Source organism: Sinocyclocheilus anshuiensis, unplaced genomic scaffold, assembly GCF_001515605.1.
Source record: "Sinocyclocheilus anshuiensis isolate Anshui unplaced genomic scaffold, SAMN03320099.WGS_v1.1 scaffold609, whole genome shotgun sequence".
In the NCBI taxonomy this organism is placed as follows: domain Eukaryota; kingdom Metazoa; phylum Chordata; class Actinopteri; order Cypriniformes; family Cyprinidae; genus Sinocyclocheilus; species Sinocyclocheilus anshuiensis.
The window spans coordinates 885864-900758 of record NW_015541011.1 but is presented as its reverse complement, the minus strand read 5'-3'; the positions used below and the strand labels follow the sequence as shown (position 1 = coordinate 900758).

The 14895-nt window shown below is 35.6% G+C and overlaps 1 protein-coding gene across 1 annotated transcript in view; it reads right to left on the bottom strand.

The window, feature by feature from the left end:
* Positions 1 to 14895, bottom strand: part of LOC107690368 (semaphorin-4B-like) — a 69140-nt gene that overhangs the window by 19893 nt on the left and 34352 nt on the right. The window contains exons 3-4 of the mRNA XM_016488677.1: positions 2785 to 2945; positions 1987 to 2049 (exon numbers count right to left, since the gene is read on the bottom strand). Of these exons, the coding sequence (XP_016344163.1) occupies positions 1987 to 2049; positions 2785 to 2945 (224 nt within the window). The remainder of the gene's footprint in view (positions 1 to 1986; positions 2050 to 2784; positions 2946 to 14895) is intronic.

Here is a 14895-nt window from a genome sequence, read left to right as displayed (position 1 = left end):
TTTTTTTTTTTTTCAACCACTTAACTTTGTTGAATCAAGTCCTCTTTTTTTGTGTGTGTGTTCAGGTGGCAAACTTACGAAAAGTAGCCAAGTCTTGAACCACTCGGATTAAGGAAACTATTTAAAAAAAAAAAAAAAAAAGATTTTGCCCAAATTTGTCCCGAATGACGATTGAGGGTTAAACTTTATTTGGAGTATCACTTGTTCACAATGCACATTTCTTAATAATATGCCTAAAATATGTTTTAATGTCACTATTGATGAGGACTTTATGATCTTTAAATAATATCTGTCTTTAAATGTAAGATATTTAAAGTGTACCTGAAGTATACTTGCAATAGTTTCACTTTAGCACAATCAAATATACTTAAGTATATCTTTAGTTGGACTTTAGCACTACTTCCGCACAATTAAAGTGCATTAAGTACAAAATTAGTTGTTAGAATTTAGCAGACTTTAAGTATACCAGTTTAGTATACTAAAAGTTCAATTACAGGGTATTATTAGGTTCACAAATATGTAAATGTATTTGTAGTTTACTGTGTTTAGCATGAAATAAATGTATTTCAAAAACATGTTAATATATTTATTTTTCACTATGGGTAAGAATTACATTGTAATAAAAATACAATACAAAATGTTTTTAATACATTTTTTATTTTTTATTATTATTTTAATTAACACTAGCAAGGAAAAACTGTCTAGAAAGATATAACACAAATACAAACTATTATTAAAATTTGTAGGTTGTAACGTAAGGAGGGAAATATGAACATGCTTTCCCCCCACAAAATTATGTGCAGATTTGCTTTTATTTCTTACAAGTGCAAGTACAACTTTCTTACAAGTAAAAACTATGGTTCTTAATAGAATTAAATTATCACAATTAATATCATGATTTCGGATCAGTCTTTAAAAACAGAATGTAAGTAAACTAATTGCTAATACAACTGATTTTTTTAATAATAAAGTTTGGAGCAACTCAAGGGAGGACAGATGATGACAGAATTTTCAGTTTAAATCAAATGATATGCGGATAAAGTGTGATTTAATCAAAATGATCAAATTTAGACATGTATGAGCAATTTCTGATTGTTTTTAAAGGGATTTTTTTACCCAAAAATGACAATTTTGTCATCATTTCCTCTCCTGTTGTTCCAAACCTATTTGACCTTTCTTCTTTAGTGGTAAATAAAAGAAGATATTTTTAGAAATGTCTCAGTATTTTTTTCCATACATACAATAGAACCCAATGGGTTCCACTGTTGTTTGTTTCCCAACACTCTTCAAAATATCTTCTTTTGTATTCGAGAGAAGAAACACAGTCAAACAGGTTTGGAACAACATAAGTAAATGAAATGTAATAAGTAAATGATGACAGATTTTTCTTTTTTCGCTGAACATATGATAATCGTGCTAATTAATTTTCAAAGTTACAAAACTAATACACATAAAGAGTTGAATGTTAAATAAAGGCAAATGTTCAAAGCAAGCACCAGGTTGTGTGCACAAGTGTTGGCTGGCTGGGCCTCAGAACTTGTTTTCACATCACTAGGTTTGATCTAAATCCTCTGTAATAGTCTGGGAGAGGTTTCTGGCAGCTGTGTGTCATCGGTATCAAGAAACAGCAGTTATTACTGTGTCTTCATCAGGGTCCCAACATCCATCCAAACCTGGCTCCCAAGACAAATCAAGCTGGCAGCAAATTAGGCATGTGGATTATTAATCTAATAACAGCCTTTATGCAGTGTCAAGCTTTCAGGGAAATTACAGTGTGGACGTGTCAAGGCAATAATTGTTCCTACGAACTAAAAGTAGTGCGACAGGCAGTTTCTCGGATTCAAATTTAGCTCAGTCATATTGCAAATATCTATTTTAGAGACCCACTTCTTACTGGAGTTATATGAATCGACATGGAACTTCATGCTGAAATATACAGATATACAGATACAAATATACACTTTGATGAATATCTCATTCACTCACCTGTAAATCTTTCCCTTTGAAACTGCACTCCTCTCTCTTTCTCTGTGGTGTGCTCCATGTTAACTGAAAAAGTGAAAATTGCAAGCTGCGGTTACATTAAAGTGTGCATTTAAAGTAAGACGATGCATAAACACGGACATGAGTAGGCCTACAGTGTGAGTTGGCTGTAACATATTGCAGTCTCGCCTTTCTATAATGTTCAGAATGAATCAAGCAACGCAGAATACTTGCAGTGAACTGTGAAAATCTATTTTTGACTTAAAAAGTTAATTTGTTGAAAAGTAAAATGGAGTAATACCCTGCAAAAATACAATAGGGGGAAGTGGGACAACTGGTAAAGTAGGACACTTGCAATGAATGGAAACTAAAGCTTCAAAAAGGACACAAAAGACCAATAAAAGTATTATAAAGTTGGTCCTTACTGACCTTTGCACAATATTTCAAGTATTCTGGAATCATAAAATTGTTTTGTGTGATGAATAAATGAAATTTAACTCATTATTCATTATTCATTCACTGCAGTGAACTGCATCGGTGAGTTATTGAACTCAAGCTCCATATAAATTTTAGCCATTTGGATAGTATTTTTTTTTTACCAATGACAAATTGTCAGAAAAAAACAACAAATTGACCCACTTTACCTGTATTCACTCTTATGTGTACAAAACGTATGGTTGTGCTTAAGTGATGTCTATACCCAACATTACTGATAGTCCACTCTCGTTTACTAATGCCCATATTACAGACTAATGCACATGCTTATACATCCTCCAAAATAAAACACACAGACATACTCACATTACGCTGCAGCTGTGTTCTGCTGATATCGGTGATATTGAGTGCGAAGAGAGTCTCTCGAGCGCCAACGTACAGCATGTTATCCTCTTTACTGAGGTGCAGAGAGGTGTAATTGAAGACTCTTTCGGGGGAAAAGCTCTTGGCCGACCTCTCGATTGCATCTATGTGCAGATATGGAAAAAAGAGAGCAGAGAGGGAAGAATGTCAGCAAAACCGAGCCAAAAAGATTTAATACTGGAAATATGATAAATGTGCAAAAGTCAGATATGTGATCATGCTTTTCAGTTGTTTATTTTCTTCAAGACACAGATTTTACACTGTAGTTTTCTATAATAAACATTTAAATGTATTAATAATATAATATTAAGAAATAAATTATTTTCTTTTTTGTTTATTGTCAAATTAACCCATATTCAATGTAGTATGGGTGGCATTCTCTTTTACTTTGCATGGTTTTTAATCATAATTTTCAAGTATGAAGGTATTAATTATCTTTTTTTTTTTAAGTTTCATTTCAATCCCCCCTGAACAAACCTGGGATTCACTGTTGGGTCAGTTCAGAGCCCCTGCTTTTTAGTGTATTTGATAATAATGTAAAATGTTTTCTACTGGCTGGCAGTGAGAAAGCTAAAACTTGCCACAAAAAGTGTCTGAATTAGTGTTGAATGAGCATTTGTGTGCTCACATCTAGCTCAGAGACAGATGTTCATCTCTTAATCAAAGATACTGCACTGCATCATATCATGGCAGTTCCTACAGACTGTTTCTCTGGTTCCATGACAACGGCATCAATAAGAAGCAGTATCACCAATGACAAATTGTCAGAAAAAAACCCCCAAATTGACCCATTTTACCTGTATTCACTCTTATGTGTACAAAACGTATGGTTGTGCTTAAGTGATAGCAGTAGGGGGTGTTTGTTAAGAGGGTTAAGGGCACTGTGATTTACTCAAATTCCCTTCAGAATACTTTAGAATGGCTTTTTTATGACTTCAGACGAGCCACTTGAGAATTTGGTGGTGATTCAGACAGTGTGTAAAATGAAATGTGTGGAAAAGCGCTTTCATCTCATCTCTCCACAGGCTAGCAGAATGAAGCAGTACTCTCATGCTAAAATGACATAATTTCAAGATAGCAGCTCCTCTGGTCTTAAGACGCATGTCGAATCAATGTCAACAGGCTGTAAATACAAACTTCATCACTTCATGGCAGATGACAAAATGTTCTCTTCATCTGTCATTGGCTTAATGGTTGAATCCCACTTGTCTTTCAGTCCAACATACACAGAAATGAAAGCCAAAAAAAAAAAAGTATTAGGTTTAACCGTGAACTGACATTTTTTTCTGTCACATACTTCCTCCTATTCCAGTAAAAAATAAAATAAAATAAAATAAAATAACGAGTATTCGGGAAATCGGTTTAGAAAAAAAAGTATAATGTTTAAACGTGAACTGGCATTTTTCTGTCAAATACTTCCTCCTATTTCAGTTTATTATGCAGAGAAAAATAATAAAATAAAAGTAAAGTAAAATCAAATCAAATAAAATGTTACTTTCACATGCCCCAAAAAGGATACACTTCTTTACTAAATGCAGACTATAAATTACATTTTCATGACACATTCATGTGTTTTCATTTACTATTTTGGAAAAACAAAGCATAGTGCTCACCAATATTATATAAAATACAAGGTCATTGGGTATAAATGCTAAAGCTATAATGGCATACAAGCTGTGCTATTGATTTATTTGATTTACAGAATCTTTGCAAGACATCCACTTCTGGTAGGTCTTACTTAGAGAGCATGTAATCATTACACTGATTATGCTCCCATGGGTGACTCTGAGCTGAGGTAAGACTCTAAAAGCGGCTGTTTCTCTGGGAGCTGCTGCAGAGGGTCTGTGCGCTCACTTCCTGAATCCCGGGGGAGACAATGTGTTAATAATAGGGCATCAGTCCTCAACCAGGAGGGCTTATGGTTAGAGAGTTGGACTCATAACCCAAAGGTTGTGGGTTCGAGTCTCGTACCGGCAGGGATTGTAGGTGGGGGGAGTGAATGTACAGCGCTCTCTCCCACCTTCAATACCACGACTGAGGTACCCTTGAGCAAGGCACCGAACCCCAACTGCTCCCTGGGCGCCTCAGCATAAATGGCTGCCCACTGCTCCGGGTGTGTGTTCACGGTGTGTGTGTGTTCACTGCTGTGTGTGTGCACTTTGGATGGGTAAATGCAGAGCACTAATTCCGAGTATGGGTCACCATACTTGGCCACATGTCACGTCACTTATTACAACCGAATCCAGTCTGCTAAACCTCAGGAGGGGATCAACACGGCACATTAGTGGCATGTTACTAGTCTCTGCCTCTGTGTGTCTCGTATTTCCCCTCTCTCTGATTACAGGATGAAACGGGGCACCACTCAACACCGACAGCATTCATTTCAGAGGGTTTGGGGAGAAATGTAATGGCGATTTAGCGAGACAAGGACAAAGGGCAATAGCTGCAACTAAACAGGGCTTCAGTGGGATTTGCACAGGCAGAAACCATTCTATGGAGATATAACTGTTGCTTAATTCCAAATAAATAGATTACAATCCATAAATAAATGTAAAGAGATTAACAAACATTAAACATATTGACAAATAAATAGAATGAGATTCATGAAGATGGAATTGTTGCTTAATTCCAAATAAATGGCTCATGATCAACAAATAAATGTAAAGAGATGAACAAATTAAACGTTGACAAATAAATAGAATGAGATCCACAAATAAGTCTTAAAGTTTCACAAACATGAATTAAATTCACAAATAAATAAAATGAGATTTGCAAATAAAAAAACATATTCAGAAATATATATGTATGTCACAACCACAACTTTGCCTGGCGTTTATTTGTGAATCGCGTCCTGTGCATTTGTAGATAGCTGCACGCATTTGTGAATCGCGTCCTGTGCATTTGTAGATAGCTGCACGCATTTGTGAATCGCGTCCTGTGCATTTGCGAATTGTGAAACATTTCTTGCAGTCAAGACATGCTGACAATCCACAAATACGTGGACTCCACCCACCGTCTACTCAAGCCAATCAGATAACAGCCACATTTCGCTGACCAATCGTAGCACGATCTTGCTATAGCCAATCACGTTTTGCTTTACATTCATCTGCATTGGCTCAAATAGGTAATATAAGCATAATTCTATTATACAGAGAATTGTGAAATAGATTTTCATGACTTTTCAAAAACTTTTTGAGTTTATTTATTTTTACAAAACTTTCTAGGCCTGGAAATTGTTGTTCAATGACTTTTCCAGATTTTTTATGACTGTACGAACCCTAATGTGATGATCGGGTGCGGTTATCTAAATCAGACAAAAATACAGGTGCGGGCGGTTGGCGGGTGGATAATTTATTTGAAGCTGCGGATTCGGGTGACGTTTTAGCTCATCCGCGCATCACTATTGCACAGACATATACCACTTCCTGGATCAACATTTTACTCCGTAACATTATGCAGTTTTCATTTGCTGCCATTGCTGATGATCGCATTATTTTTCATATGCATCTGTTTACATAAGAGATCGTCCTGTACACATGTGTTTTTGTTCGGGAGGTTTTGTAGTCGTTCAGAAGATGTGTAATAGCGACCCCTAGTGTATAACAGTGAAAACACGAAAAGCCGTAAAAACTTGTCTTTGGCGGGGAAGCGTTTTCTTCTAAAAGACGAGATAACTCGTCAATGGCGGGGAAAGAGATAAAGTATCTTTTCATTTTTTAAATAATTTCAAATGTCAGTAGTCCACGTTTATTTTGTTTAAAATATCAAAACATTATCTATGCATTTGTAACTGCAAGTTAAAGCATCCCATGTCCCTCTGAGCTGCATTAAACAGTGTGTCATCTAAATACCACTGCAGATGCAGCTTCTGTGTTTCCTCTGCATTGCAAAGATTAATTTTGTTGATATTTATACTATTTGCTTGGTAACAGCCCAAATGTCTCATTATTCTAATTGACAAATTATATGCAAGAATTTGACTCAAAAAGATGATGCACACTTTAAAAAAAATGGCTTTATAAATGTAAAAATGCTTATAAAAGGTAATCAATATATATATTTAAGCTTATTGGTAGATTAATTTTTATCACTGCTGTGAACTGACCACCACAGAATATCAAAAACGTCATACATCGTTAGATCCACATAGCAGCTCATTTACATCGTCTTGACTGAAAAACTAGGAAATGCTGTTGGCTGTTGTGTGACGGCAATTTAACCTATTACACAAACAAATGTTTATTATGAGGTTGAGTTCAGTTATTTATTAGTCAGTTACTTATTGACACTTTTATTTCCATATTGAATAACATGACGCTTCCATAGCGCATTTGAATCCAGTAGCGTTGTTCCCATAGCCGTGATTTAAAGCTCTGTTTCTCTGGCATTTTCAAAGGCACGTAAAATATAATACTGTGGCTTGGCATAATACACAGTCTAATGGTCTAACGAAATCCAATTTTAAACATCTTTTACTGTTCCCATTTTATGGCCCTTATATTACCTATTTGAGCCAATGCAGATGAATGAAGTTATCTCAGGACGAGACCGCCCTGATTGTAAAGCAAAACGTGATTGGCTATAGCGAGATCGTGCTACGATTGGTCAGCGAAATGTGGCTGTTATCTGATTGGCTTGAGTAGACGGTGGGTGGAGTCCACGTATTTGTGGATTGTCAGCACGTCTTGATGCAAGAAATGTTTCACAATTCGCAAATGCACAGGACACGATTCACAAATGCGTGTAGCTATCTACAAATGCACAGGACGCAATTCACAAATGCGTGTAGCTATCTACAAATGCACAGGACGCGATTCACAAATAAATGCCAGGCAAAGTTGTGGTTGTGACATAAATATATATTTGTGAATATGTTTTTTTATTTGCAAATCTCATTTTATTTATTTGTGAATTTAATTCATGTTTGTAAAACTTTATGATTTATTTGTGGATCTCATTCTATTTATTTGTCAATATGTTTAATGTTTGTTAATCTCTTTACATTTATTTATGGATCGTAATCTATTTATTTGGAATTAAGCAACAATTCTATCTCCATAAAATTCCCCCAATTATTTTCCAGAGTGGCACTGCTGTAGCGTTTTCCCTGTATCTCACACAAGGAGGCAAATAATTGTGCCCCATTAGGGGAAAATCACACATGTGAATGTTTTACTGAACACTTCACTGTAAAATCCAAATAATGGATGTCAGTTGTGTTAAAGCTATTACAGTGTTAAGTGTTACTTAACAGTATATATTAGTAAATACAATGATAAATATAAAAATTATAGATAATGTGTCAATACAATAAAAAAAAAACTACAAAAAACATTTTTTTTCACTTTACGGAGTGGTGGTCGGCAAAACTCACCAGCATGATGCTAAGGTACTGTGGGTGGTTGCCAAGGTGTTGCTAAGCAATTATTAACGTGTTCTGACTGTTCTAGCACTGATATTTGGCATTTCTAAATTGTCACTAGGGTTATTGTTACTAGGTGGTTGCTGCCCACCTTAATAATATCTGAACATAAATGAGTCACAAATTAATATCTGCATATGAATGCTCTGCAATTAATATTAATATTTTAATATTATTGCTAACATTAAAGTGTTATATTAATATAAGATATTGATATTAATATAATATACTTTGTAATACTTATATAATACTTACTGTATATACTTTTCTATATAATATTTTATATATCTTTTAAGTTGGTCATAAAGCAGCTGTTACACATTGCAAAATGGTATAATGAAATGAATGAATAATGAATGAACATATCTATACAAAACAAATGACCTCTGATATGTCTAAAAGAAAAACATGGCAGGTTAAACAACATAAAAAAAGAAAACATTAAAAAAGGGGGCAGTAATAAGCATGTCCAAAATAATTATTATAAAACGGATAGTTCCGGTCCTTGATTCTGATTGGCTGAGCCACGTTCGAAGCTGTTGTAAAGTGTTGCTTGGCAACCACTTTGTTGCAACCACAACTGATTCTGAGGAACTACATTGTTTGGTGGAAGAATACTGTTTTTATTAATATCATTACACATTATTTGCTCTGTTTTATTTTGTGAAACCTCACTACATATATGGAATAACCGTTTTATAAAAGCAATAATCCCTGTGAAGCCGTGGTTTACGGTGAATTTAGAACAGCTAAGTGGCGTTGTTAGGCACGACGCGAAGCAGAGTGGGGCTTATTGTTTTATTTTATAATGATTAAATCATTATAAAATTATTAAAACATACTTATACTGCCCATTTTTTTGAAATATTGTTGAAAAAAAAAATGTTTTACTCCAAAAATATTGTTAATTCTCACCTTGTGCTCATAGTTTTAATTATAATACATCACATCTGGTCAGGCAGTCGCATACACGCAAAAGTTCAAAAGCTCAAATCGGATCCAAAAATGTTGCATACACATATGGTCTGAACTCCACGCAGCTCCTGTACTACTCTCCATTGGAAATGAATGACTTCCGGTTTGTTGTTTCGTATTTATCAAAGATAGTGAAAAGTCACCTTAAGTATAATGAATTGTAATAGTAATGCAAGCACCTACAGTTATTTACTGTTGCATTGTCTTAGTCATTGTATGTTGTGATTTATACGCTCAGTTAATGAGTAACATGCTGCAGCACAAGCTATAAAATGGATACAGAGCTGTATAAACACTTGCCCACGTCCAGCACTAATTAAATGCAGACCATTTCAAATAGAAAGGTCTTTGGCAATATCGGGCTGTTTTGGTTTTTGTGTAAGCACACGTTATGTTCGAGGTCTCTGTCTGTAACCACTTATGCGGTTTTAAAAAGGTGTGATTGCGAAACGCAATGAAAGAACTGCTCCATTGAAAACGAACTGCAACAAACAAAACTGATTAAGGATGTCATGGAATGCAGTTCCAGAAATTGAACTAATAATTTTAAATAAACTTGTAAAAGGGGTCATAAACTTGTCCAGCACTAATTAAATGCAGACCATTTCAAATAGAAAGGTCTTTGGCAATATCGGGCTGTTTTGGTTTTTGTGTAAGCACACGTTATGTTCGAGGTCTCTGTCTGTAACCACTTATGCGGTTTTAAAAAGGTGTGATTGCGAAACGCAATGAAAGAACTGCTCCATTGAAAACGAACTGCAACAAACAAAACTGATTAAGGATGTCATGGAATGCAGTTCCAGAAATTGAACTAATAATTTTAAATAAACTTGTAAAAGGGTGCGGAATGACCCCATCTAACCCCACATTTCTGATGCCCTGCTCATCGATTCTCATGTCTTGTAACATTAGCAATCCCACCACAGACAATACGGTCTCTCTCTCAATGAGTCTGTGGTATTATTGTTCGAATTGACTGAGGTCAGTTCCCATAGGGCAATTCCATGACGACAGCTGCTGCCATTCGCTCCCTCCAAACTACACTGATGCATTCTGGGAAAAAGGCTTATCCTGTTCCCACTCATGGGGAAAGAGGGCTAAGAGTGTCAACAAGAGAAAGAGGTACTTATGAGTCGAGTAGTTATTGTCTGTTGTGCTACAGTGGTACAACATATCATAACTTGTATGTCCTTGTCTTGTTGACCCTCAGTAATGACCTTAGATCAGTCTGGTCAACTATATTATGAGACACACCACAGCCATGCTAGATTCTTTGTGAGGAAGGAGATCATTAGAGCCATTATGCAATTACATGTTTTTTTTTTTATTTTTTTGGAGAAAGCCACTACTAAATGGATTGCCATATCCGCAGCGCTTTGCTTTCTAATCCATTTAGAGAGAAATTAATTATGCAGGCTTTTAGGGAACCCTTCCATGTTCTGTTTTCAGAGCAGAATTCCCTACGGCTGCTCTAACAGTACATGCCCAAAGTTAATTAGAGACACAGAGCATCCCGTCGAAAAGAGCGACTGTGTGCGGCAATCTGGCCGTCAGTGTGAAAGATCAAAGCTCTGTTTTGTTTAGGCCTCAGCAGACGGCTCATTTAAGTAAACAGTGTATCTGATGATTTGAACTTTCAGAGAAAAAAACGTTAAATGCCTACTACAATCCTTCACAAGGATTCTAGCAGTACAGTGTGGTTTTCAGCCTCACTGTACTGCTAGTAATGTCGTGCTATTAAACGGCAAAGATTAAAAAGCTATTTACCAAATCCCAAACTGTAAACCTAGTGTTTACGTGTTTGCATTATTTCTCACCTTCTCTAGCGCCAGGTAAACAAAGTATGCGCTGATGGAGAAATGATGTCATCTCCAGGTGTCAAGAGAATGACAAGCCCCCTGTTGCCTTAATGACAAAGTGCTGACTGTTGAAGCTGCTTTTGATGTTGGGAAAAACAATCTGGAAAAATGCTCTCTTCAATTGCTTGGTTGTAAACAGTGCTTTTTCTTGTTGGAGCAAATCTGACTTAATGCACATTCTCAGATCAACATCAGATTAGCTTTGTGAATTTAGGACTAGGACACATACACCACATTTTAAATGTTGTCTCTTGTCTTTAATATAAGGCTTCAGTGCTCATATTAAGTACAAAAAACACAAAGGTCAATATACAGAGCAAATAAAAAGGCATGTTGAACCGCTGGGGTTTGCTAAGTGCATCCGAAACAGAAATATCTCAATATCATCTAACAGCCTACAGATCCCTAGTGGGACATTCCTACAACACTATTTTTCTTCTTTTTTTACTGGGATTTGTTAGACTCCAAACAGAATGAATTTACACCAGCGGGGAAGCTTAATACCTTGTTTCATACTTTAACATTTGGACAGTTAACTAATGTTAACCAGTGTACCTATAATGGTGCTTGTAACACACCTGTAAAAGCTTTGTCTATCTTCTTTGAATGCTGGTTAACTGTGTCAACTTGCCATTCTAAACATAGTGATAGGGCTGTGAAATTAATTGCATGCGATTGTCATGCACATCTCGTCAGTAAAGCCAGTTCCGTGATTAGTAGTAAATCTCCATCACCTGCTTTCAGATGGAGGGGCATTTTATACACAGAGCCGTAGTTCACTGACAATTAGGCAATATCGCATTAATAATCGCAGATAAATCGCATTCGATTATGAACGCGATATTGCCTAGCTTGTCAGTGAACTATGGTTCTGTGTAATAAATGCCGCTCCGTCTGAAAGCAGGTGATGGCGATTTACTACCAGTCATGGAACCGGCTTTACTGACGAGATGCGCTTCACAATCGCATGCGATTAATTGCACAGCCCTACATAGTGATATGAGAAGTGTGCATCCCACTGTAGCTGTGTTAGCTATAATTAACATTAGTATTGTAAACTGTATTTGTATATTTGAGATGCAAAAGCGAAACTGGAGTTCAGCACATTCACAAAGCACATTATAAGCAAACAGTATTGGTCCTGAAGACATATGAGTTCATTTAAAGTGTTAGTATACAAGCTAAAATCTTTCCTAACCACCCTGAAATGGAAATTGTTGCCCGAAGGCTGACAGAACTGTGACTGGAACATGTCTGTTTTTGCACTGTTTTTATGACAATGCAAACCACACGAATTTGGCAAAAACAAAAGCATGCTCTTCTCAGCTGTGTGGACGTTCTCTTCACTCACACACCCTCCATTAAAGCACTGCTGAAATTGCCGGAAAAAGCAAAGATTGCTGATGCTGTGTAGGGTATTGGGAGCCATTTACACAAATAAACATTGATCCACCAACTAGTTGATCTGTGAAAAATGTTTAGTTTTGGAAACCATATATATTCTTCTGTTGAAAAGTTTGAGGTCAGTAAGATTTATATTATTATTCAACAAGGATGCATTAAATTGATCAAAAATGACATTTATAATGTCACAAAATAATTATTATTTTTAACAAAATCAGTTTTTTTGAACTTTCTATTCATCAATAAATCATGAAAAAAAAATATATACATTTTCAACGTTTCCAAAAAAAATGTTAAGCAGCAAAAGTGTTTTTAACATTCGATAAGTTAGAATTAGGTAAGTTTAGGAAAGTCTCTTTAGCACCAAATCAACATATTAGAATGATTTCTGAAGGATCATGTTAACACTGAAGACTGGAGTAATGGCTGCTGAAAATTCAGCTTTGCTACCATAGGAATAAATTACATTTTTTAAATATATTAAAATATAAAACAGCTCTTTTAATTTGTAATAATATTTTACAATATTATTGTTTTTACTCTTTCTGTCTTTTAGTATAAGAGACTTCTTTTAAAAACATGTAAAACTTACTGACCCCAAACTTCTGAATACAGTCTGTGTTCAAACACATTTATGGCACAGTGTTTGATATAATCTTCTAAAAACCCATATTTCAGATTTATAAAACTGCATTTGACATTGTTCTCTAATGCTCCCTTCCTTCCAAAGGAAGTGGTCAGTAAAGTACTCCTGGGAAACTCTAGGCTCTTTTACAGTGTGCTCTTAGTGTCTTTCCCCTTTAAGGACAAACCGCTTTCCCAAAAGGGAAATGTATGGCTCTTTCTCACACTGCTCTGTTTTCATTAATGCCCCACGTTGATGAGAAATGACTGTTGAGCTTCTCCAGAGGAGGAGAAAGGAATGACGCAACACTCAGTTTACACTTCTCTTCCACCTGCATGTGCAGCCGGGTCTCCCTGCTCCAGACTTAGAAAACTCAGCATGAAATATTGAAAAACAGATGATATAATAAGAGAGCAGTTTGAAGTCACAGAAAGGACAAGAGAGGAGGAAACAGAAAACATTAAGACATCAAGTATAATCTGTTGAGACGTTCAGGAGAGAGGTTTAGTTTTTAGTCTAGTGAGCTGGCATGACGTCTCTCTTGTTAGCATGGGAAGTACAGAAGTGGCAGCTTGCATCAACACCATGGTGACTGCTGGAATTCTGGGTAGGTCAAACAGAAATGCTCCCGATTCAAAAAGAGGGGGCATCTCAAACTAAACGAAAGAGGATAAATGTTTTGAAAGTTTTGATCAAAACGTGCATCTAATGAATTCACAATTAAGGCAGAAAGGTTTCAAAAGCTGCAAATAAAGGTGTAATTAGGGTTTTCATGAGTTGTGTGGTAACATTTACTTGGAAATAAAGTCTGATTAAACTTCCCTATGAAACAATAACACTTTTACACAGACCTGTAACTTGCAAAAGTTACTACCTGTATTATATAATTATATATCTAACTGTACAGGATGGTCCTGTTTTAGGGATGGCTTTTGGGACGCCATGGTAACGTAAAGGAGGTGCCAATAAACAAATAAATAAATGCACGATGCGGTTACAATGATCAAGGAAACACAAGCACTTATTTGTGTGGGTGTAGGAGCCTGTGTGCTTGTTTTTGCCTGACGGGTCTGACAGGTTTGATTTATTGGTAAAACTTAGCAGCATTTCACAATGTGGCTCTAATATACTCTAGTGGTGCCAAGATCAATTCAATCACAGTGGAAGTGCAATGAAAATGAGTGGCGTCTATTTTGCAGCTCACACAGCAGTCTGTAAAATTCCTCCATGTCATACTCAGACTGAAATTGCTAAAGTCTGGTTAGTAGGGATATGCCGGTATCAATTTTTCATGTTGCGATTAATTGCTCATGCTTTTATCACGGTATACAGTATTATCACGCTATTGACATTTAGTTTTAAAAAAGTGCTGTCATAATACAGTATAACAGGTTTAATAACTTTTTTCTTATAACAAAAATAACTGAACATTTAAATGCAATAAAGCAATACAGAAACATGTATAAAGTTAAAAGTTTTACACAGATTAAAGTGCAAAAGAACTATAAAGACCAATAGGTATCACTTTACAATAAGACCTCATTAGTTAACCTTAGTTAATGCATTAACATTCACAATGAGCAATAGCTACATTTGCTACAGAAGTTATTAATCTTTGTTAAAAAAATACAAGTCTTAGTTCATGTTAGCTCATTAAACAACACAGTTGCAATTTTCGATTTTAACAACCTGTTATTAAATATAGGAATACCTAAGATTAATGAATGTTGAGAAGAATTTTTCATTGGCAGTTTATGTTAACTAATGAA